This window comes from Salmo salar, chromosome ssa01 (genome assembly GCF_905237065.1).
Source record: "Salmo salar chromosome ssa01, Ssal_v3.1, whole genome shotgun sequence".
NCBI lineage: Eukaryota > Metazoa > Chordata > Actinopteri > Salmoniformes > Salmonidae > Salmo > Salmo salar.
Genome location: NC_059442.1, coordinates 54,897,954 through 54,920,455, shown reverse-complemented (window position 1 = coordinate 54,920,455; position 22,502 = coordinate 54,897,954). Strand labels below are relative to the sequence as shown.

Sequence of the window (22,502 nt, the reverse complement as noted above, 5' to 3'; positions counted from 1 at the left end):
TTATGTAATATGCCAGGGAGATGTGTATACTGCAGCTAAGAAAGTAATACTAAATGTATGTTGTGTAGTAAGCTGTTAGTAGCCCATGTGCCTCACCCTAATAATTTGGTCTATTTTCACCTTTTGATTTCGCCTACTGTTCTGACTTGGTGGTGCACATAGCCTATAACCTGTTTTAGAGAAATGTAATCATCGAATATTGTAAGAGCTTTCACTGTCTGCTTATATGCCCCTTTATTTATCCTATGGTTCTGACTTAGTGTACAAGGAGAACACTGTAAGAATGGCCCATGTTCTGAATTCTGTCGCTGTACATTTCAAAAGTCCTGAGCAAGTAATAATGTTGACTACGTTAGCCCTAGCTACCTCATTAATGTCTTAATTGAAATTACGGATTGCCTCTTATCCGCTTGTCGTCCCCTTATGCCATAGTTTGTACATCTCAATTGTCAGTAGAAACCACATTTGTTTAAGCAAGTCAGCCATATCAGCTATGTTTTTTTAAAGGGCAGTAAATTAGGCTGAATGAACTGTAGCAGTGGTAAGGTGCTGGGTCTCTGCTTTGGGACAGCTTTATGTAGGCCCTTTGTGTTTGTGGGCAACGTTTATCACCGTTTTAGTGAAATTAATGTATTGTTTAGTGTTGTGTAGTGGCTTTAATGGCATGCATCCCACCATTTTTTTGGTTTGTTGCCCCAACAAGATTTACATGCTAAAATCGCCACTGGAACCATATGGTTCTAACAATGAACTTAGCCTTAAGATGCTTTTGGGAAACCGGGCCCAGATGTAGATTGTTAAAGTACAAAGAGCTTCACCACTCCCAAGTGAATCCATACATTAAAATGAGTTCAGTGGGGTTTGCCCTCACCCTTCCTGTAGTGCTGTCCAAATGAGCTATTTTTGTCAAACGTACTATAGGTTTTGAGTCAAGAAGTGTGTACTTTTCCACCTAAAACATTTGAGATGATTTTATATCATTATTTTATGTAGCCAACTGTCACAGCAGTGGAGATGGGTAACAACTGCCTTCGTGGTGGAGACCCTGCTATGTTTTAGGTGGGAATGTACACATTTCCTGACTCAAACCCGATAGACAAAAAGAACTCATTCGGACAGGCTCTTTCAATAAAACAACGAATATGTCCACACTTCGCGGATTTGTGAATCATGAATTCACTGGCAACGGAGCAGAGCGAGGCCTGCATCCAGCAACGTAAACCCATTTTTGCAGCAGTTTCAGTACAGCACTACAGGGAGAGCGAGGGTTAGAGGGCAAACTCCACTGAACCAGTTTCAATGTATGGAATCACTTGGGAGTTCTGGATGTTGAGTAAACTTCTCCTTTAATAAAAGGTCAACTTTTTTATATGGCATATGCCCTATAACCTTGGGCAAATTGAGACACTATACAAAGGGAAAGACATTTTAGTAGGTCAGCTATATTTCCTTATATAACAAGGTCATATAGTTATGATAGAAGAGAACAAATATATTAATTAATTTAACACAGGAAGTGGTAACACTTTGACACCCAGTGTCATAACACATTATGACACGGTCATAACATGTCATAAATTGTCCTAACATCTGACAACTTGTCATAACATGGTCATAACACTGTCATGACCCATATATATATATACACCTGTTGTGACATATATTGCGTTATTTTATGGCTGGTCATGACACCTACATAAGAGGGTCAAAACCCACATTTTATCAGGTATGAAGGTAAGACCCAGATGCAGACCGCGTATTCCATCCACCCCAGCTGCTGGCTTCAGGTGGTGGAGTTGGCGGACACCAGGCAGCGCAGGGTGGTCTCGAAGTCTTGGTTGGCATGCTCCGACTGGCCGTTAGACTGGGGGTGGAATCCGGAGGACAGGATGGCCGATGACCCAATGAGGGTGCAGATGCCTTCCAGAACTGGGACGAGACCTGAGGGCCACGGTCGGAGACCATGTCCACAGGCAGCCCATGGATCCGGAAGACGTGCTGCACCATGGGCTGGGCTGTCTCCTTGGCAGAGGGTAACTTGGGGAGAGGAATGAAGTGGGCAGCCTTGGAAAAGCGAGCCACCACAGTCAGGATTGCGGTGTTGCCATCAGACGGGGGGAGAACCGTGACAAAGTCCAGGGAGATGTGAGACCAGGGGCGATGAGGGACGGGCAGAGGTTGGAGGAGGCCAGCCGGAGTTTGTTGAGGGGTCTTGTTCCGTGCACAGATCATGCAGGCAGCGACAAAGGCGGTGACTCCGGAACCATGGTGGGCCACCAAAAGTGTTGTCGCACGAAGGCCAGGGTCCGCCGGGAGCCCGGGTGGCAGGCAAGCCTGGAGGAATGGGCCCACTCCAGTACAGCGGACAGCATCATGCATGAATATCCGGTTATCCGGTTATCCGGCCCCCCCCAGTGTTCAGCTCGGACTGCAGTGCCTCCAGGATCTGTTTCCAGATACCCCAGCTGAGTGCCATCGCCAGGCACGAGGTGGGAAGGGTGGTCTCGGGCTCTGGGGTGGTAGCCATGGGGTTATTGCGGCGAGACAAGGCATCCGGCTTTACGTTCTTGGACCCCGCCCGGTAGGAGAGGGAAAAGTTGAGCCGGGTAAACAGCAGGGCCCATCTTGCCTGCCTGGAGTTGAGGCGCTTGGCGGTGCGGAGATACTCCAGGTTTTTGTGGTCAGGCCACACAATGAACAGATGTTCCGCTCCTTCGAGCCAGTGCCTCCATTCCTCCAATGCCATCTTTATCGCGAGAAGCTCCCGATTCCCCACATCGTAATTCCTCTCCATGGTGGTGAGGTGGTGGAAGAACAAGGCACAGGGATGCAGCTTAAGGTCCAGGGCAGAACGTTGGGACAGAACAGCCCCCACTTCGACATCCGAAGCGTCGGCCTCCACCACAAACTGACGGGAAGGGTCCAGATGAACCAGGATCGGAGCAGCGGTGAAGCGGTGTTTAAGGTCCCGGAACGTCTGGTCCACAGCCGTGGACCACGTGAATGGAACCTTGGTAGAGGTGAGGGCAGACAGGGGGGAGGCCAGGGTGCTGTAACCCCGGATAAAGCGGCGATAAAAGTTGGCGAACCCCAGGAAGCATTGCAGCTGCACCCTGGATGTAGGCTGAGGCCAATCCACCACCGCTTTCACCTTCTCGGGATCAGAAGGCGCTGGAGAACCTGCCGGATATGGAGTACGTGTTCTTGGGGTGAGCAGGAGAAGACGAGGATGTCATCAATGTAGACGAAGACGAACCGGTTCAGCATGTCACAGAGAACATCATTCACCAGAGCCTGGAACACGGCAGGGGCGTTGGTGAGGCCAAAGGGCATGACCAGATATTCGTAGTGGCTGCTGGCCATGTTGAAGGTGGTTTTCCACTCGTCCCCCTCTCATATCCGCACCAGGTGGTAGGTGTTGCGTACATCCAGCTCGGAGAACACAGTGGCCCGCTGGAGCGGCTCGAAGGCCAAGGAAATGAGTGGCAGCGGATAACCGTTCTTTACCGTGATGTCATTGAGTCCCCAGTAGTCTATGCACGGACGCAGGATCTTGTCCTTCTTCTCCACAAAGAAGAAACCTGCGCCAACGGCAGAGGGACAGATAAATCCAGTAGCTAGGGAGTCCCCAATGTAGTCCACCATAGCCTTGGTCTCATGTCCCGACAGCAAGTACAGACGCCCCCGGGGCGGCATGGTGCTAGGGAGAAGGTCAATCCCGCAGTCATAGGGGCCCTGCAGCGGAAGGGAAGTGGCCCAGGACTTGCTGAACACCTCCCGGAGGTCCTGGTACTCTGCGGAAATGGCGGAGAGATCAGGAACCACCCCTAAGGACCCAGGAAAACGTCCCGGGGCAGGTTGCGCTGACTTCAGACAATGGGTGTGGCAGAACGGACTCCAGCCCATGATATCACCTGTAGACCAGTTGATGAGTAGGTTGTGTCGCTGGAGCCAAATCTCGGGTGCTCTCGGCCACAGGACCGTTGGGGACTTCCGGGATGACTCGGAGGTGAGGTGGAATCCCTGGACGTGCGAGTGAAATCGAATTTCCTCTCCATCCGTCGTTCCCACAATCGCCCATCGATGTGGATGGTCAAAGTGATGAGGGAGTCAAAATCTGTGGGTAACTCTTGAGCCGCAAGCTCGTCCTTACCCTCCTCCGAGACACCGTACAGGAACATGTCGAACAGTGCTTCCGGGTTCCACTCACTCTCCGCTGCCAATGTACGGAAATCCACTGCATAGTCAGCCACTGTGCAAGCATCCTGCCGGAGCTGGATTAGCTTCCGGGCAGCTTCTCTCCCGGAGAACAGGGGCATCAAAGACCTTCCTCACCTCTCCCACGAACCCCTCCAGGCTCGCGCATATGGCTGGATGCTGTTCCCATACAGCGGTAGCCCAGGTGAGAGCCCTTCCAGACATCAGCGTGATGAGGTAGGCTATTTTGGAGCAATCCGAGGGGAAGGAGGAGGGCTGAAGCTCGGAAATGAGGGCACACTGAGCTAGAAACATCCGACCAGCGCTCGGCTCTCCATTAAAGCGTTCCGGAGGAGGTAACCAGGGCTCACCTGAAGGTGGGGCAACTGGTTTGTCACGGCAACTGGTTTGGTTTGATACATTCACCTCTGAAGGTAAATAATGTATTTACATTTTGTAATCTTACTCTGATTTGTCATCCTGAGGGTCCCAGAGATAAAATGTGGCATAGTTTTGTTTGATAAAATACATTTTTATGTTCAAATGTAGGAGCTGGGTTCTACAGTTTGACCCCACTGCTGTCTCTGGCTCCACACCCACCCCGCCCGGCCATCTAGATGTGTGAAAGTAGTGTATAAGCTAATGATCCATCATGTTTGATATTCCTGGGAGTGTAAACAAAAAAAAAATATTACCATAGCATTTTGTTCTCTATAGTTATGTTCTTGAAAATGTATCAATTGACCAATTCTGCACATTTGGGCAAACTCCTGGCAGACTTTATTTATATATTGTGCAGTAATGTAATTCTGCACTGGATCAGTCTGAAACTTTGCACACATACTGCTGCCATCTGGTGGCCAAAATATAAACTACACCTAGACTCATATCTGAAAGTATGGCCTTTCTCTTGCATTTCGTCGAAGCATGTTTTTTGGTCTGTATTATCTTTAACCATATCTAATGTGTTATATTCTCCTATATTAGTTTCACATTTCCACAAACTTCAAAGTGTTTCCTTTCAATTGGTATCAAGAATATGCATATCCTTGCTTCAGGTCTTGAGCTACAGGCAGTTAGATTTGGGTATATCATTTTAGGTGAAATCTTTTTTAAAAGCGTACGATCCTTTGTTGTTGTAATGAATTCTTTACAGTCATGTTTTTTTATCTTATTTTAAATAACTTGTAGAAAATACACTTTATGACACTGTCAAGAAGCATTATGACCATACTGTGTCACTTTACTTGGACTAAGAAAATACACTTTATTACACTGTCAAGAAGCATTATGACCATACTGTGTCACTTTACTTGGACTAAGAAAATACACTTTATGACACTGTCAAGAAGTATTATGACCATACTGTGTCACCTTACTTGGACTAAGAAAATACACTTTATTACACTGTCAAGAAGTATTATGACCATACTGTGTCACTTTACTTGGACTAAGAAAATACACTTTATGACACTGTCAAGAAGCATTATGACCATCATAGTCATATAAGTCAGATAGGCCTATCACAAACATGCCCTTATATCAGTTATCAGTCAAAAAGAGGGTGTCTTCTCCTGCTCCTGAAATCTGCTCCTGCATTCATCCCAGTCATCAGCAACAGAGCATTGGGGTAGGTGCATGTCTGACATCAATGTGTGTGCGAATACAATGATAATTTAATATGGTAAATAAAAAATACAACATAAACATACTGTTGACAAGTAGGCTATGGTGTAACGGAATGTTTTGTCTTGTGTAGTAGGTTTTGACACTCTTATGTAGGTGTCATACCCCGGCCATAAAATAACTACAGTGGTAGGTTTTGACACTCTTATGTAGGTGTCATACACCAGCCATAAAATAACTACAGTGGTAGGTTTTGACACTCTTATGTAGGTGTCATACCCCGGCCATAAAATAACTACAGTGGTAGGTTTTGACACTCTTATGTAGGTGTCATACCCGGCCATAAAATAACTACAGTGGTGGGTTTTGTGGGTTTTTACACCTGTCACAACAGGTAAAAATAGATGTGCCATATTATAGCAGGCAAGTTGTGTCAGATATTATGACATGTTATGAAATGGTTATGACCTTGTCATTTAAGTGATAATGCCCGAGAAGCCGGTGTTTGGAGGCAGTGGAGGCTGGTGACTTGAAAAATTGAGGAGGATGGGAGACCCACGGTATAGGCGCGGAACGCACAGAGACGTCAAAGTGTGTTTCTAAAATCGTGAAAGAGTAATTATTTTAACCTAAAGCATTTAATAAAGACATTTATAGTACAATATTATAGGGAATGGGATTGAGAGGGCTACTTACACAGTGTTGGAAAGGGATCACAGCAGTGATTGAATGAGGGTATGAGGCCTGAGTTGAGGTGTTCAGAGGCTTGACTTCAGTGCAGGACAGGATTTGACTGGGAAGACAAAAAACAATAACACAACACACAAAACAGTTAGACAAAAGAGCTAAGAATGAGTTAGTCCAAGCAAGGAGTAAAATCATTGACGTGTAATAATGTGATTGTGTATGTGATCGACTCGACATACAGTAATGAGAGAACATTGATAGGTCACAGTGCTTGGAGGGGAAACATTCAATGTGCCAGTGGATGAGCAGGCACATGAGACGTGGCTTCAGTTCATGTCAGGAGAAAGTTGACAATGGTAGTGGAGTGGAGTAGTCATCACTTCTTAATCAGGGAACAGGAGGGGACTTAGCTGGAAATACAAATAGCAGATACATTCCATTACAGCTGCGCCATCGTAGGTTTGGACAACAAGTTTCTCCATGAAGTTAAACATAGACTGCCCACTTGACACATCATAGTAGCCCAAGAAACGTTCCTGAATAAAGCCCTGATCATCCACATACCTGACCATAACTGACAACTGCAAGCAGACTGGTGGCACCATAGGTCCCAGAGCGTGGGGGGGATTTTTTACTCCCTGGGGCCCGGAGTTTTTCCTTATCTGTTAACCTAAACAGGAAAACTCTGGACCCAATAAGGTATGACAGTGATTCATCAGTTGTAAAAAGGTTTTATAAGGGTTATGATGGGACCAGTTTTTCCTTATCAGAATACATGGTTTAAAAAAACTGGGGGAAAAACTCCTGGCCCCAGGGGGGATGAAAACCCTGTCAAACTGCAGCAACCTTATACTTGTTCATATGAATGATATTTAGACCAGATTAGGAGGGGGATTTCCTCAACCCAGACACAGAGACAACAACTGATAGACAATAGAATTCACAGGGCTGAGCTTGCTTTATGCATGTTTGCATCATGCAGGCCTATGTAACTGTAGGCCTTATTAAAATAAATGACACACATCTGCCATCACTATTATGTTGATTGGTTAATTCCAGGTAATAATTGTTGATTGAAAACGTATAGGCAGCCTAGCCAGTCCAATTTTGAACATAAACCAAATTTGATCACATTCACATTTTCTTCTCACACACAAATGGACTATACATTTTTATTTTATTTAACCTTTATTTAACTAGGCAAGTCATTTATGAACAAATTCTTATTTACAATTATGGCCTACCCCGACCAGACCCTAACCCGGACAATGCTGGACCAATTGTGCGCCGGCATATGGGACTCCCAATCACGGCCGGTTGTGATGCAGTCTGGAATAAATAAATACATAAAGTTACCAATTAGTTACCCTGACCAGATGGACAGAGCACATAGGCTGTATGCATCTACTCTTATTAGTAGCCTACAGTTGATCAGACTGAACAATTGTCTCGTTTTCATCCCATTAAGCATGTCAGATCTCTAATGTTAAGGTGAAGCCTAGGCTGCTACAACATTTATGTCATGGGTTTTTGCTTGTGTCTGTCTGGAGTGATTATGTGTTATCATCTTTGTTAAATAAATACCTGAGGAAAGTGGATAACCTACTTGAGCACGCACAAAAAAAATGCGCTGCCTCTAATATAACTTTTAATGGATGATGGGATGGAAGCTATTGAATTGATTTCGACATCCCAGAAAAAGACAGTAGAAAGTTCCATATGTTCAGCAAGTAAAGCATCATAACGTGACATTACCACTGCAAGCTCCTTGTAGTTGCACTTGTTCGTGGAACTTTACCTCTCGTCGTGTCCTCTAAAAGCCAATTATTGTATGCGCGGAAATAGTGGCATTGATAAGCCGCTTGAGAACATTCCTGTTTCTTCTTAATTAAATTCTCATTGTGTTGCGCAGTTTGAATACGTAGACCTTCGTCATGATCGATGGGGCCTTTTTTACAGAAGCTTGAATCTGATGTGGGCATTTATATGCTGTCTGCTTTTTTTGGGGCGTTTAGCAGAATGATCGATGTTCTTTAGGTCACTGTACCCTCTTTCGCCCTAGGATGACTTTCCAAAAAGCAGGCAAGGCCAGCAATACAGGCGGCTTGATGAGAGGCTCCCTGTTAACCAGCTACTGTTATACTTTGTACACCAATTGGTATTGAACGCTCTCACCTTTTCATCCTTCTCCGTGAAACTGATCTCAGGCAGAGGTCGACCCTCGGTTTTAATTCACTTCTTTTCCGTGTACCCCCAGAGAATGAAAGGGGTTCTTCAACAAAAAGTCATCAGCATTTGCGGTAGCGCTGGAGGCAAAAACTGCACACTGGAGCTGGTAGCTAGCTAGCTGCTGCTACTTAAGTTAGCAAGGCAAATTCAAATAAATTGCACTAACTGGACACAAAAATAAAGTTCTAAAACCAAGAAAACAATGTATAATCAAACTCCTCCATATCTGGTAATTTTAAGAAACTAATTTGAATTGAATAATATCCCAAAAATGCTCAACTATCACTTTTCAATCTCTATCCAATCATGTCACCAACTCATCAAGCTTCTCAACACATAGAACCCCTGTCCCGCCTTATTCTGCAGCACAATCCCAGTACAACACACTAGGTTCATTCGCTGATCCTAATCCAGTTCATACTGCAAAAGCTTTGATTGGTTGGAGGTCGTCCTCCGGAAGTGGTCATAATTACTGTGTAAGTCTATGGAAGAGGGTGAGGCCTACGAGCCTCCTAGGTTTTGTATTGAAGTCAATGTACCCAGAGGAGGACAGAAGCTAGTTGTCCTCCAGCTACACCATGGCGCTACCCCAGAGAGTGCTGTTGAACTTACTATAGACCGTCATTGCAAAACAGTTTGCTTTAATCAGTTATTTGGTGACATATTCATATATTTAGTATAGTTCTATCTAAAAGGGATAACTTTTTTAGTGTTTCACTATTTTTATTTTTAGGACATTTCACTGAGGAGGATGGTTCTCCCCTTCCTCCTCTGAGGAGCCTCCACTGTTTGGAGAATATATTGGGTGCGTTCGTAAATTCACTCTGGCTACCTACTCCGATTTCAGAGCACTCTCGTCTGATTGTGCCAGGTTGCAGAATAACTGATTAATTTAAGAACACATTGACACAGGTGTTGTTAAGCCCGAGACGAAGTCAAGATCCGGCAAACCGTGCCAATATATCCTCCAAACACAAGCTTCAAGGGCATTATCACTTTTATACGGGTTACCAGCATATTCAAATACGGATTGACATGTTCTCAATAAAAACGTTATTTTGGTGCATTTATTCATACTATTTCATCCTTTCACAAGATATAGTCCCGACACAAATCAACCCAAGCCAGCTGCTCGTTCGTTCTATCGGTTTGGTTGCTAGAGACGCGACCCAGTCATTCGTTCTAAATGTTTCATTGCCATACTGGCTAGCAATGTCAAAAAGTCCAGCCAGATTAAATAGCTGCATTTGCATTTGTTTAAGCAGTTTTCTAGTGACATTTATTTGGATACATCCATAACAATGAGCTAATGAGGTGCGATTTCGCCTGGCATAGAAAATGTTCTCACTCGCCAGGACACTGTTGTTCAGAGGAGCTAGCCAACAACACAGCTAACACAATCACTTCAAACTGATTGACATTTCAAATTGACATTTCTTTCTTCTTTATATCCATAAAAATTATGCCATCTGATTTATGATTTCTACTGGCTGAGAAGCGCTGCCTGCCTGCCAGTCTCTGCCCTCACAGTTTCTGTGGCTGTGTCACAGGATTTATTGCCATTACAGGAGAGTAATTAATTATTTGTCAGTAGCTATCCATTTGATTACTTTGATTAACACAGAGCTTAGACTCAAACATCTCCTCCTGCTTATATCTCCCCAGGCACTGTCATGATGTTTATTGAATCATTGTTGCTCCAGTTGAGTCTCTTTCAAATGCTCCAGCTTGCCTTGGGTCTGGTTCCCGAGACTGGCACCAGCTATTAAAGCTATCACTGTCTTAATTTTGATACAACTGGTCATCTTTCAGGTGATAAACTGGAGAAGCTTGCGGGGACAGTTCATAGGCACCTAATCTTGTGCGACATTTGTAATATCTCAGTATCAATGTCTGACTCGGTTCGGCGATGACGACGTGTTTCTCTGTCTTAGGCGCCGTAGATTGGTAAGACGTATAGGACATTGGGAGGTCTAGATTGCTTCATTGATATATAGTGGACAGTTTCTTAGTACTGACCATGCCAAAGTAGCACAGCGGGGTCAGAATGTCCTCTGCTAACGAACTTAGGGAATTAGCCCGTCTAAATCATCTCGTCTCTCCTCTGGCACTGTCTCCAACCATTAATCAATGAGATGTCATCTTCTGAACCATGAGGTAACTTTTATTTCAAGGCATCGCACACTCCTTCTCCCTCTCTCTCTCTAGTTCTCTCTCTCTCTCCCTCGCTCTTTCTTTCTCATCCTCTCTCGTTCAGCAAGGAATGGGGGTCAAAGGATCAGGTCTGATTCTATACAATAGCGCACTTTATTTAGTTCCCACGATCAAGTGAATTGATGGGTAGATGCTCTAACACAACTATGAGTAACATGCATTGTGCAGTTGATCCCATTGGCTGACCTTACCTGATCCTATCTCATCTGAACTGGACATACAAATTACGAAGACAAATCGTTGAATACGTCATCATCATCATCAACTTTTTATTTCCAGAACATAATGCTTTTAATTGTCAATACCACTGTTATGTTAGGATCAGCTGGGCTTAATCACTGTCCGGGAAACTGGCCCAAAAGTACCCCCTGAGCTCCCTAATAACAGAAGTATGGGGTGAAAGGATTGTTTTCTCATCAGAGCAGCATATGCAGTAAATGCCATGTATTCCCGTATTTAAGTTTATCTCCCTGTATAATCTCTACTATTCAAAAGGCTTTATTATACTCACTGATACTCAAAAGCAATTGCAATTCGGTGGTTTTGCAGCAAAAAAGTTCAGTGCATGTGTTATGTGTTAGTTTGCATATACATTCACAATGTTTCTGTTTCATTGTCTGTTTAATTGTGTGTGTGTGTGTGTGTGCTGCAGGTGACGTGCATACATGCGTGTGCATGCTTTGTCCGTGTGTGTGTGCGTGTTCAGAGTGAGAGCCGTGATGAGAGCCGTGACAAGTGTTGATCACCGGTCCAGCCAGCGTAGTGTGGGATAGCGCTCAGACAGTGTCCTGCGGAGCTGAGTGCTCTGTGTCTTATCTCTGGTCTCCACCACACACTCCACCTGTGGGCACACACCACAGATTTAATCCTAATCATCCCTCACTGCCCCACACACACACACACACACACACACACACACACACACACACACACACACACACACACACACACACAGTCTGTGAAATGTAAATACATGATCTCTAAGATAATTATACATTGACCCACTCGCACACGTTTAGAACATACCATTGCTACGTGGTTGTAGCATGATGCAACACACTGTCGATTCCAGTCTGTCTCCTTTCTATGACTAGACTTAACCCGGTACATGGTAGTAGCATAATATTGTACCTTCACATAACATACCTGTACATAACTTGTTTTACAGCTGCCAACTTTACAGTCAATTAAAGTCACACATCTGGAACTTCTAAATCATGCTTGCCATTAGTAGGCAACGCCTCAATCAGTCATTAACCACTTCCAAATCAATCACATATTGACACTGTCTAGCACCACTGGTCCAAGAATCCACCACTCATCTCACACTACCCTGCACTACCAACACAGCGGCAACCCGAGCCAGGGTTTCCATGGCAACGGTAGTGTGAAAAGCAGCTGAGTGGATTTTGGGGGAAGAGGGTAAGGCTGTTGTACCAGGGCCTTGAAGAGATCGCCTCTGTCATTGTGTCTACGGTGGCAAACATCCAACAACCTGATGGAGAGAGTGAGAGAGAGAGAGAGAAAGGTAGAGAGAAAGAAGATGAAAAGAAGCATTACTGAGAGGTGACAGATGTACAGTGCCTTGCAAAAGTATTCATCCCCCTTGCCGTTGTTCCTATTTTGTTGCATTACAACCTGTAATTTAAATAGATTTTTATTTGTATTTCATGTAATGGACATACACAAAATAGTCCAAATTGGTGAAGTGAAATGAAAAAAATAACTTGTTTCAAAAAATAAATAAAAAATAAAAACTGAAAAGTGGTGCGTGCATATGTATTCACCCACTTTGCTATGAAGCCCCTAAATAAGATCTGGTGCAACCAATTACCTTCAGAAGTCACATAATTAGTTAATAAAGTCCACCTATGTGCAATCTAAGTGTCACATGATCTGTCACATGATCTCAGTATATTTACACCTGTTCTGAAAGGCCCCAGAGTCTGCAACACCACTAAGCAAGGGGCACCACCAAGCAAGCGGCACCATGAAGACCAAGGAGCTCTCCAAACAGGTCAGGGACAAAGTTGTGGAGATGTACAGATTAGGGTTGGGTTATAAAAAGAATATCCAAAACTTTGAATATCCCACGGAGCACCATTAAATCCATTATTAAAAAATGGAAAGAATATGGCACCACAACGAACCTGCCAAGAGAGGGCCACCGCCAAAACTCACGGACCAGGCAAGGAGGGCATTAATCAGAGAGACAACAAAGATAACCCTGAAGGAGCTGCAAAGCTCCACAGTGGAGATTGGAGTATCTGTCCATAGAACCACTTTAAGCCGTACACTCCACAGAGCTGGGCTTTACGGAAGAGTGACCAGAAAAAGCCATTGCTTAAAGAAAAAATTGGTGTTCCCCAAAAGGCATGTGGGAGACTCCCCAAACACATGGAAGAAGGTACTCTGGTCAAATGAGACTAAAATGTAGCTTTTTGGTCATCAAGGAAAACACTATGTCTGGCGCAAACCCAACACCTCCTATCACCCCGAGACCACCATCCCCACAGTGAAGCATGGTGGTGGCAGCATCATGCTGTGGGGATGTTTTTCATCAGCAGGGACTGGGAAACTGGTCAGAATTGAAGGAATGATGGATGGCGCTAAATACAGGGAAGTTCTTGAGGGAAACCTGTTTCAGTCTTCCAGAGATTTGAGACTGGGATGGATGGGGGGGGGGTGAATAGTTATGCACGCTCAAGTTTTCCGTTTTTTTGTCTTATTTCTTGTTTGTTTCACAATAAAAAATAGTTTGCATCTTCAAAGTGGTAGGCATGTTGTGTAAATCAAATGATACAAACCCCCCAAAAATCTATCTTATTTCCAGGTTGTAAGGCAACAAAATAGGAAAAATGCCACTGCAAGCCACTGTAAACATACAGAACGAGAGAAAGAAAAAGTGTATGAGGAGAAAGAAAGGAGCAGACTTCATTCACATTGTTCTTGGTATCAGAGGATTTGTCTGTCCAGACTGAACATCCTGCCAGGTAAAGCCTCCTCCTGTCCTGTGGCTTATTCTGATGCGATCGGATGTGGGGAGAACAGGGTCACGGGGCCAGATTGAGCACAGAGGCATTACCGTCACTGAGAGAGAGTGAGTGATCTAACTATACGCACCATAATCTAACTATACACACTTATCTCCATCCATATGCAGCACAGATATCAGAACTTAGGTGATTAATAAGGTCTGGTAGTACTGGGTTACGGTCAGTCTGTCTGATCATACACTCTGACGTGTGTGTGTGTTTCAGAGAAATAGGGAGTAATCAACCGCTTATACACTAGTGTATTTATATTCAGATGTACAGCATAGTTCATAACTATCTGTTCACATGTTAGTGTTTAACTCACTTGATGTCCTCTCGGGCCAGGATGTCCAGTAGCTTGGCCATGTCCCCTGGAAGGTCCCCCAACTGCACCGTAAACTTGTTGACCCGGTCGTCCAGAACCAGGGCTCGGTCAACACACTGTCTGATCAGGTCCAACTCCATGTTAGCACTGCTGACCACCACAGCTACCCTGCAGCGGGCAGACAAGGACATAGATGGAGACTCAATTCATCGGAATATCAACAGGTTACATTTTTGACACTATGGGTGAATCCTAATTTCCTTAAGTCGAATTTTCATTTAGTCATGCATTGATGTCAATTGAAGGCTAAGGGTTAGGATTCACTCATATGTTTTGATACAGAAACCCACACTAGCCGTGCGTTAACCCACCTTTTGCCCTTCAGCTCTGGTAGTTGACCAGCCAAGATGGCCGCCAGTCCCATGGCTCCCTCTGTGTCCACCATGGAGTGTTCAAACTCCTGGAACCTTAGCATGGCTACCAGAGAGTCCTCCTCTCTGTTGAGAAGAGTAAAAGGTCAGGGATACTCAGAGTGAGAGAACAACAACAACACCACCACAACAACCGCAGTGCTAAAGGACAATGATTGAGACACTTTACTGCACTCTGGGCTCTAATTTGCGACCATCTTGGTCCCATATGATCCTAAATATTTTGCTGTAGAATAAAAATATTCACCCAGATAATACATTGAATGGCAAAATTATATTGGTGTCGTTAGGAGCAACAAGTTAAGTTGTTACATTTGTATCATATTTAAAAATATATAAATTTTACCTTTATTTAACTAGGCAAGTCAGTTAATAACAAATTCTTATTTTCAATGACGGCCTAGGAACAGTGGGTTAACTACCTTGTTCAGGGGCAGAACTTGTCAGGTCGGGGATTCGATCTTGCAACCTTTCAGTTACTAGTCCAACTCTCTAACCACTAGGCTACTCTGCCGCCGATATATTGCGGCAAGAAAAGTCAATATATTGTATAATTTCCCCTCACCTGTGAGATTGAAGAGGGAATTCAGCAACTTTTAAAAGCTTCTTTATTGCTTCTTTATTACAAAAAGTTAAACAAACTTTGACCCTTAGATTTGATCAAGGTTTTACAGACATAAAAATAAAGGGGACTTTTATATATTTCAAAATGGCCGCCTATTGGTCAGATTATTGCAAATAATCACATCATGTTTTGTGTTGTATTCCCATTGTGATTGGTCCCTGAACCCATAGGAGAACATTTAGCAATATACAAAAGCCTCCTTCTTTTCTAGCTGCAAAAGGCTAAGGCAGAGACGCAATTTTGCTTTTAGCACTCTGTTTGCTCCTCAATTCATGCACCTTGGTTGGAGAGGGAGGTAACCCGGCAGTGTTCACTTCCCTTTGCACCTCACCTGTGAGTACCATGGTTGCACCTTTACAATGCATAGAACTGCTAGTCTCTTGCCCAAACTGTTCAATATGGATGACCGGAGCTAACATTTTCCCTTTCTATTGCGGATTCGCAGGTCACATTTGATCATTTCAGAAACCATGTTGCGGGCCGCTAACTTGTTTGAAAACAAGCAAATGTCCAGTCACGTTACCTAGCTGCCTAACAACCTGGTAACTTGCCCGGTAAGAAGGCACTGGAAGAAAGGAAATGGGCTCCTCCAGGAGATATGGATTCACATAGGCCTAGGGCTCTATTCAATCTGTATCGCTGAAGCGAATGCAGTCTCCGCCACTGTGGGAACATCGTCTTTAATTGTCAATCACGCAATAACGCTGAACTTCCCTGATACGGATTTAATAGAGCCCCTGGTGCTCCTAAATACTGCTGCTAAGTACTGTTTGGTGCTTCTAACCTTGGGAGCATCAGTGCTACCAATATAGAGCCATGGCAACAATCACAGCACTGGGGAACAGAGGGGTGTCTATGTCCATACATGTGGAATACTATGACGATGGCAAATATGTGGTGAGATACCCTCCTCTTCCATAGAGATGTAATACCTGACAGAGATGACTTTATCCACAAATGTCTTAGCCAGATGGAAGGTGTGGGTCCCCATTGAGTGCTCAAATAGGTCTGGGGATAGAGAGTGGGGTTATAGGCGTTGAGTTCAGTGAGTACATTGCCATGACAATCTATTTAAGAAAAAGAAAGACAAAGTACAGAGAAAAAAACATATCACATGGGGTAGGTATGGGTTCACATAGCCTACAGGGGTACAAGTGCACAGTACCTCCATAAAGCTTCTTGTTGGGGGTGCTGTATAGTTCTCTAATCACCGGGCTGCCTGTTTTGAGGGACTGTAGTAGCAACGAGAATCCTTCTGGTTCAACTCCCTGTCGAAGAGAACAATGGTACATAAATCCCAATATTATTTTTTTGATTTAGTGGACATTAAGTGCTATGCTAAGTATGATGAGGATCCACATTTTGGAGAGCATGTTTGCAACTTACTCACTACGACAATAGTACACTAAACAAATATTCAGAGTTAGGAAACACTTACTATGACAGTGATGCGCGAGTTGAGGTGTTTGATGGCGGCTGCTGTGCCAACCAGTAGACTACACTGCCCACCAGCGGGCACAATGACTGCATCTAGTTTGGGCACCTGCTCATAGATCTCCATGCCTACTGTGCCCAGTCCTGCCAAGTACACGGCACTATCATCCCTGAGCGAGAGATAGAGAGAGAAATCCAGTATTACCATGTGCCCATGTGTTAGTGTCACATTGTCATCAGTGCATGTTTTGAAACAAAGGAGAGCTATGGGACTGGCCCCCAGGGTGACTTACTCTTCCAGGCAGAGGTATCCGTTCTCCTTGGCCAGGTGGCGGGCGTGGTTCAGGGAGTCCCTGGCCGTGCTGCCGTAGGAGATTACCATGGCGCCGTAGTCACGGTACATCCTGAGGTGGGGCTGGGCACAGCTGGCTGGCATGATGACAAACACTGGGATCCTCAACTCCACTGCATGGTGGGCCACGGCCATGGAGAAGCTACAGTCTGTAGCCACAATCACCCCCTTCTTCTGCTGCTCCTGTGGAGGGGGATGGGAGTTAGCTAACTGTTAAAGTAATTAGTGTTTGTTTAGCTTGTTAGCTACTTGTTAACTTGTTAGCTACTTGTTAACTTGTCAGCTACTTGTTAGCTTGGACTTTTCCCCAGCTGGAATGCATTGAGAGATGCATTGTGATGCATACCTGGTTGAGGGAGGTGAGCACGTAGAGAACGCCTCTTTCCTTCACTGAGCCTGTGTAGTGGAGGTGTTCCTTCTTCAGGAAGATCTCCATGCCGTACTGTTTGGACAGTCTGGAGTACTGGGAAACACAAACAAGCCCGATGCGAGTAAGCTTCTGCATATGAAGCAGGGTTCATCATCTACAGTTATTACTCTTTGAGAAAAAAAGGTACTACTTAGAATAAACGAAGGGTTCTTCGCCTATCCCTCATCAAAGAATCCTTTAAGAACCCTTTGGTGAAAAGGCTTAAACTGGACACAAAAGGGTTCTCCTACAGACGAGGGACATCCAAGGAACCCTTTATGGTTCTAGCTGGTACATTTTTTCTAAGAGTGTATAGAAGGCTCTGAACATACCATGCAGGGGGTCTTCTGCATCCTCAACTGAATTTTGAAGGCTGCAGCACTGATGTCATCGAAGCGGAGGTATTCAGGCTTGGGTGGTGTGACTGCTTTGCTCTCGCTGCCTCTCTTCTTGTTAGTCTTGGGCGGGTCCATCAGCTGGATCTCAGGGGCCCCCACCACCTTGGTCACCTTGGTCTTGACTTCCCCATTGAGGCACTCCTCCTCCTCAATACCAAAGTCCTTCAGGCGCTCTGGGTGGATGAGGGTGGGCCGCACGCCCGCAACCCCATTACAAACGGGGGCATCCTTGTTGCAGGTACTCTTGGAAGAGGTGGAGCAGCCCTGTTTAGTTGACCCAAGACGTTGCTCCTCGCTGGGGGAGAAAGGAAGATCAACAGGGCTTGGAATTACTCTCTCTGGTTGGGTGTCTGTAATGATGGATACAGCTCTTACCGTTTTACACATGTATTTTAGGTCAAAGGTCTCAGCAATGGACTAGAGTGATGAGAGGGAGCAGGAGGAGAGAATTGCTAATAGGCTGGGTGGAGTTTTCAGGAGTAAGATTTGTACATGTGTGTGAACAAGTGGGGAATAGATTAGCCACTGCTTTACATAGTCTGGGAGTGATGGCAGTAACCTTGTGCTCTGTACAATAGGAGATAATCCACAGAGATCTTCCCATGTCCAGGTACAACTGGCTGTCCCTGATGACAACGTTAATAGTTGTAGGTTTTGACCTATTAACCTCACACACACACACACGGCTCTTATGTTGTTGTCTGTTTGTATGGTACAGAGGGGAAGGGAATGGTTGGATTTCATTTAGTCACCTATCATGTTCTCCGAGTTTCACCTCTGCTTGATTTATTTGATCTCTGATTAAACAATGACTAATTTGAATCATTTCAATGCAGTCTTTTAGGGGCATGCAGTAATTAAACGTAACATGCTTTGAATAAAGTTAAATGAGAGAGACGCTTATTATCAGTGATAGTTTGACGAAATCCTGTAACTCAATAATAACTTGGTACAGCATTTAGTTGGATTGTTGTTAAACCTAGTACTTAATGTCCAAACATTTCCATAATAGTTAATGGGATTGATAATATAGTTAATCGAACCTTTGCATTATTGTGGTAATTAGGATACATAGCTACAGTTGAAGTCGGACGTTTACATACACCTTAGCCAAATACATTCAAACTCAGTTTTTCACAATTCCTGACATTGAATCCTAGTAAAAATTCTCTGTCTTAGGTCAGTTAGGATCACCACTTGATTTTAAAAATGTGAAATGTCAGAATAATAGTAGAGAGAATTATTTATTTCAGCTTTTATTTATTTCATCACTTTCCCAGTGGGTCAGAAGTTTACATACACTCAATTAGTATTTGGTAGCATTGCCTTTAAATTGTTTAACTTGGGTCAAACATTTCAGGTAGCCTTCCACAAGCTTCCCACAATAAGTTGGGTGAATTTTGGCCCATTCCTCCTGACAGAGCTGGTGTAACTGAGTCAGGTTTGTAGGCCTCCTTGCTCGCACACACTTTTTCAATTCTGGCCACAAATCTTCTATAGGATTGAGGTCAGGGCTTTGTGATGGCCACTCCAATACCTTGACTTTGTTGTCCTTAAGCAATTTTGCCACAACTTTGGAAGTATGCTTGGGGTCATTGTCCATTTGGAAGACCCATTTGCGACCAAGCTTTAACTTCCTGACTGATGTCTTGAGATTTTGCTTCAATATATCCACATACTTTTCTTACCTCATGATGTCATCTATTTTGTGAAGTGCACCAGTCCCTCCGTGCTTCACGGTTGGGATGGTGTTCTTCTGCTTGCAAGCCTCCCCCTTTTTCCTCCAAACATAACGATGGTCATTATGGCCAAACAGTTCTATTTTTGTTTCATCAGACTAGGGAACATTTCTCCAAAAAGTATGATATTTGTCCCCATGTTCAGTTGCAAACTGATTTGATTTTTCGCACCAAAGAACATTCATCTCTAGGAGACAGAACGCGTCTCCTTCCTGAGTGGTATGACAGCTGCGTGGGCCCATGGTGTTTATACTTGGGTACTATTGTTTGTACAGATGAACATTTGGAAATTGCTCCAAAAGGATGAACCTGACTTGTGGAGGTCCACAAATTATTTTCTTAGGTCTTGGCTGATTTCTTTTGATTTTCCAATGATGTCAAGCACTGCGTTTGAAGATAGGAACAGCTTGGAATTTTCCAAGCTGTTTAAAGGCATAGTCAATTTAGTGTATGTAAACTTCTGACCCACTTGAATTGTGATACAGTGAATTATAAGTGAAATAATCTGTCTGTAAACAATTGTTGGAAAAATGACTTGTGTCATGCACAAAGTAGATGTCCTAACCGACTTGCCAAAACTATAGTTTGTTAACAAGACATTTGTGGAGTGGTTGAAAAACAAGTTTTAATGACTCCAACCTAAGTGTATGTAAACCTCCGATTTCAACTGTATATTATCAGCAATCAGGTCATTCAGAATTAAGGCTCTATTTATAAAGACATACAGGGATTAGATTAGACCGGGGATTAGATTCACCTACTAACATTGCTTTATAAACATTCATAGCAACTACATGTAGTATTCATTAAATTGTATTTAAATAACCTAATGCATTCACATACATGATATTGTATGATATATTATGTTTTGGGGAGACTCCTATTCAAAAGTCACTCAGTTTTGCTCACATTATATGCACTACTGAAATGGATAGACTGTATGTCATAATTCAAACCAGCTGGTAAAATATAACTTCACTTTAAGTTTCCATTGTGTATACACAGGAGGTTGGTGGCACCTTAATTAGGGAGGACGGGCTCATGGTAATGGCTGGACCAGAATAGCATCAAATATCTCAAACACATGGTTTCCATGTGTTTGATGCCATTCCATTTAATCCGTTCCAGACATTATTATGACCTGTCCTCCCTTCAGCAGCCTCCACTGGTATACACATGGGCAGAATTTCCAAGAGCTAAGTCATAGCAAAGACGTCAAGATACAAACAGCACTAGCACATAGAACCACCAGGTGGCGTTACTCTGTTGACATTCTATTTCCCCAATATCCAATGTATTTGGCTCCGTTTCCTGTTTTACAACCAGTCGTTCTATTAATATCGTCTACTAAGCCACAAGAGCAGTTTTACCCTATCACCCCATTCCCCCAGTTAACCCTCTGACACTAATGTCCTTCTACACCATTTGCCTCATTAATCCTTCACACTTTCTTTCAGTAATACCACCTCTCCGTCTCCTTTCTACTGTCTCAGAATGTGGAAGACTCCAAGCTTTTCTTTGTCTTACGCTCTCTCCTTTATCACTCTCTCTCTCTATCTTTATGTCCTTCCCTGTGTCTAGTCTGTTTACCTGGGGAGGAAGAAGAGGATGAAGGATAGAACCAGGCGGAGGAGGAGGCATACCAGAACGTGGAAGGCTGGCAAGAGAAATCTGTTCCCCGGGTCTGGAGAGGGTATCACAGGGGCAGGGACACGGCTAAGGGGGGCCTTGGCTACTACTGTGGACCTGGGGAGAGCAGGGGAAGCTCGAGGTGAAGGTGGTGGAGGTGCTGTTTCAGGTGGAGGAGGAGGACAGGGATCGGAGATGGCGTTAGATTTGGGGACAGGAAGTGCTGGATGATGAGGAAGTGGTTTGCTGGTGGCTCTACAGGACTTGGTAGATATCCTTGCACAAGGAGAAGGAGAAGGAAGATGGTGGAGAGTGGAGGTTGTGGATGGTGGGGTTAGTTGACCTTGGGGAGAGAGAAGAGGTGCAGAACAAGGATGAAGGAGAACAGGAAGAGGTGCAGCACGAGGTGCAGTAGGAGCCACAGCAGGAGTCACTACAGTAGAAGCGGCAGTGGGAGTATTTGGCTCCTTAGGGTGTTGGGGGGGTACGTCTGCAGCCAGGGCTCGGGTGGGAAATCCCTCTGTGTCTAATGGGGTACAGTGGGTGGGTGATGAATCTGTAGAGTCCCACCTCTGCCAGAAGGGATCATTCTCATCACTATCGCTGAATCCCACTCTGTTAGGCGATCCATCTCTGATATAGTTGGCGTAGATGAACTGGGCGGCAAAGTTCATCCTGGACCACTTTTTCAGCTATAGTCCCAGGATCCACTCTGGATAAGTCCCGAAAAGTCCTCTCCCTGCTCCTCCTGTGTTGCAGGTCCAGGAGTGTGTGGTACAGTGTGTCGGCTCAGAGCACTCCCACGGTGTTAACTGCACTGCCCTGGATCCCTTCCTGGGGCTATTTAAAGGGGGATTACCCAGAGGCACATGCCCGCCCGCCGCCCAGCCCTCCAGCCCAGCTTGCCTCCAGCCCTGGCCTGGCCCCTCCCTCCCCTTGTCTCTATTCCGGTCCCAGACCTGGAATAAACCTCCAGGTCTGTGGCGTGTTGGTAATCAGACGCTGTAAGGGGATAGATACAGACTTACAGTTTATCTAGGGAACAATGATCTGGGATCTTCGGCAGTTAGTCGAGATAGAGACACTAGGAGGATCAGAGATGAGAGAGAGCGAGAGAGAGAGAGCAATGACTTTCTAAGCAGGGAGATCCTATTCAGTCAGGATAAGAAGGT

The 22,502-nt window shown here is 44.5% G+C and overlaps 1 protein-coding gene across 3 annotated transcripts; it reads right to left on the bottom strand.

Moving 5' to 3' along the window:
* Positions 1 to 11,198: 11,198 nt before the first annotated feature.
* On the bottom strand, positions 11,199 to 22,160 carry LOC106605075 (serine racemase). 3 transcript variants are annotated; one of them, XM_014200356.2, is made up of 11 exons: positions 21,292 to 22,160; positions 17,897 to 18,257; positions 17,502 to 17,618; positions 17,097 to 17,338; positions 16,808 to 16,973; positions 16,535 to 16,637; positions 16,302 to 16,377; positions 14,685 to 14,810; positions 14,314 to 14,481; positions 12,391 to 12,448; positions 11,199 to 11,794 (listed from the first exon to the last, which is right to left on the bottom strand). In XM_014200356.2, the coding sequence occupies exons 1-11, from the start codon at positions 22,002 to 22,004 to the stop codon at positions 11,696 to 11,698; spliced, it is 2,229 nt and encodes a 742-aa protein (XP_014055831.1). In that variant the 5' UTR covers positions 22,005 to 22,160; the 3' UTR covers positions 11,199 to 11,695. The 3 variants fall into 3 exon arrangements, with proteins under 3 accessions (XP_014055831.1, XP_014055840.1, XP_045575757.1); XM_014200365.2 differs by having other exon boundaries at positions 21,901 to 22,159; XM_045719801.1 differs by having other exon boundaries at positions 21,345 to 21,611.
* Between the last annotated feature and the right edge of the window lie 342 nt (positions 22,161 to 22,502).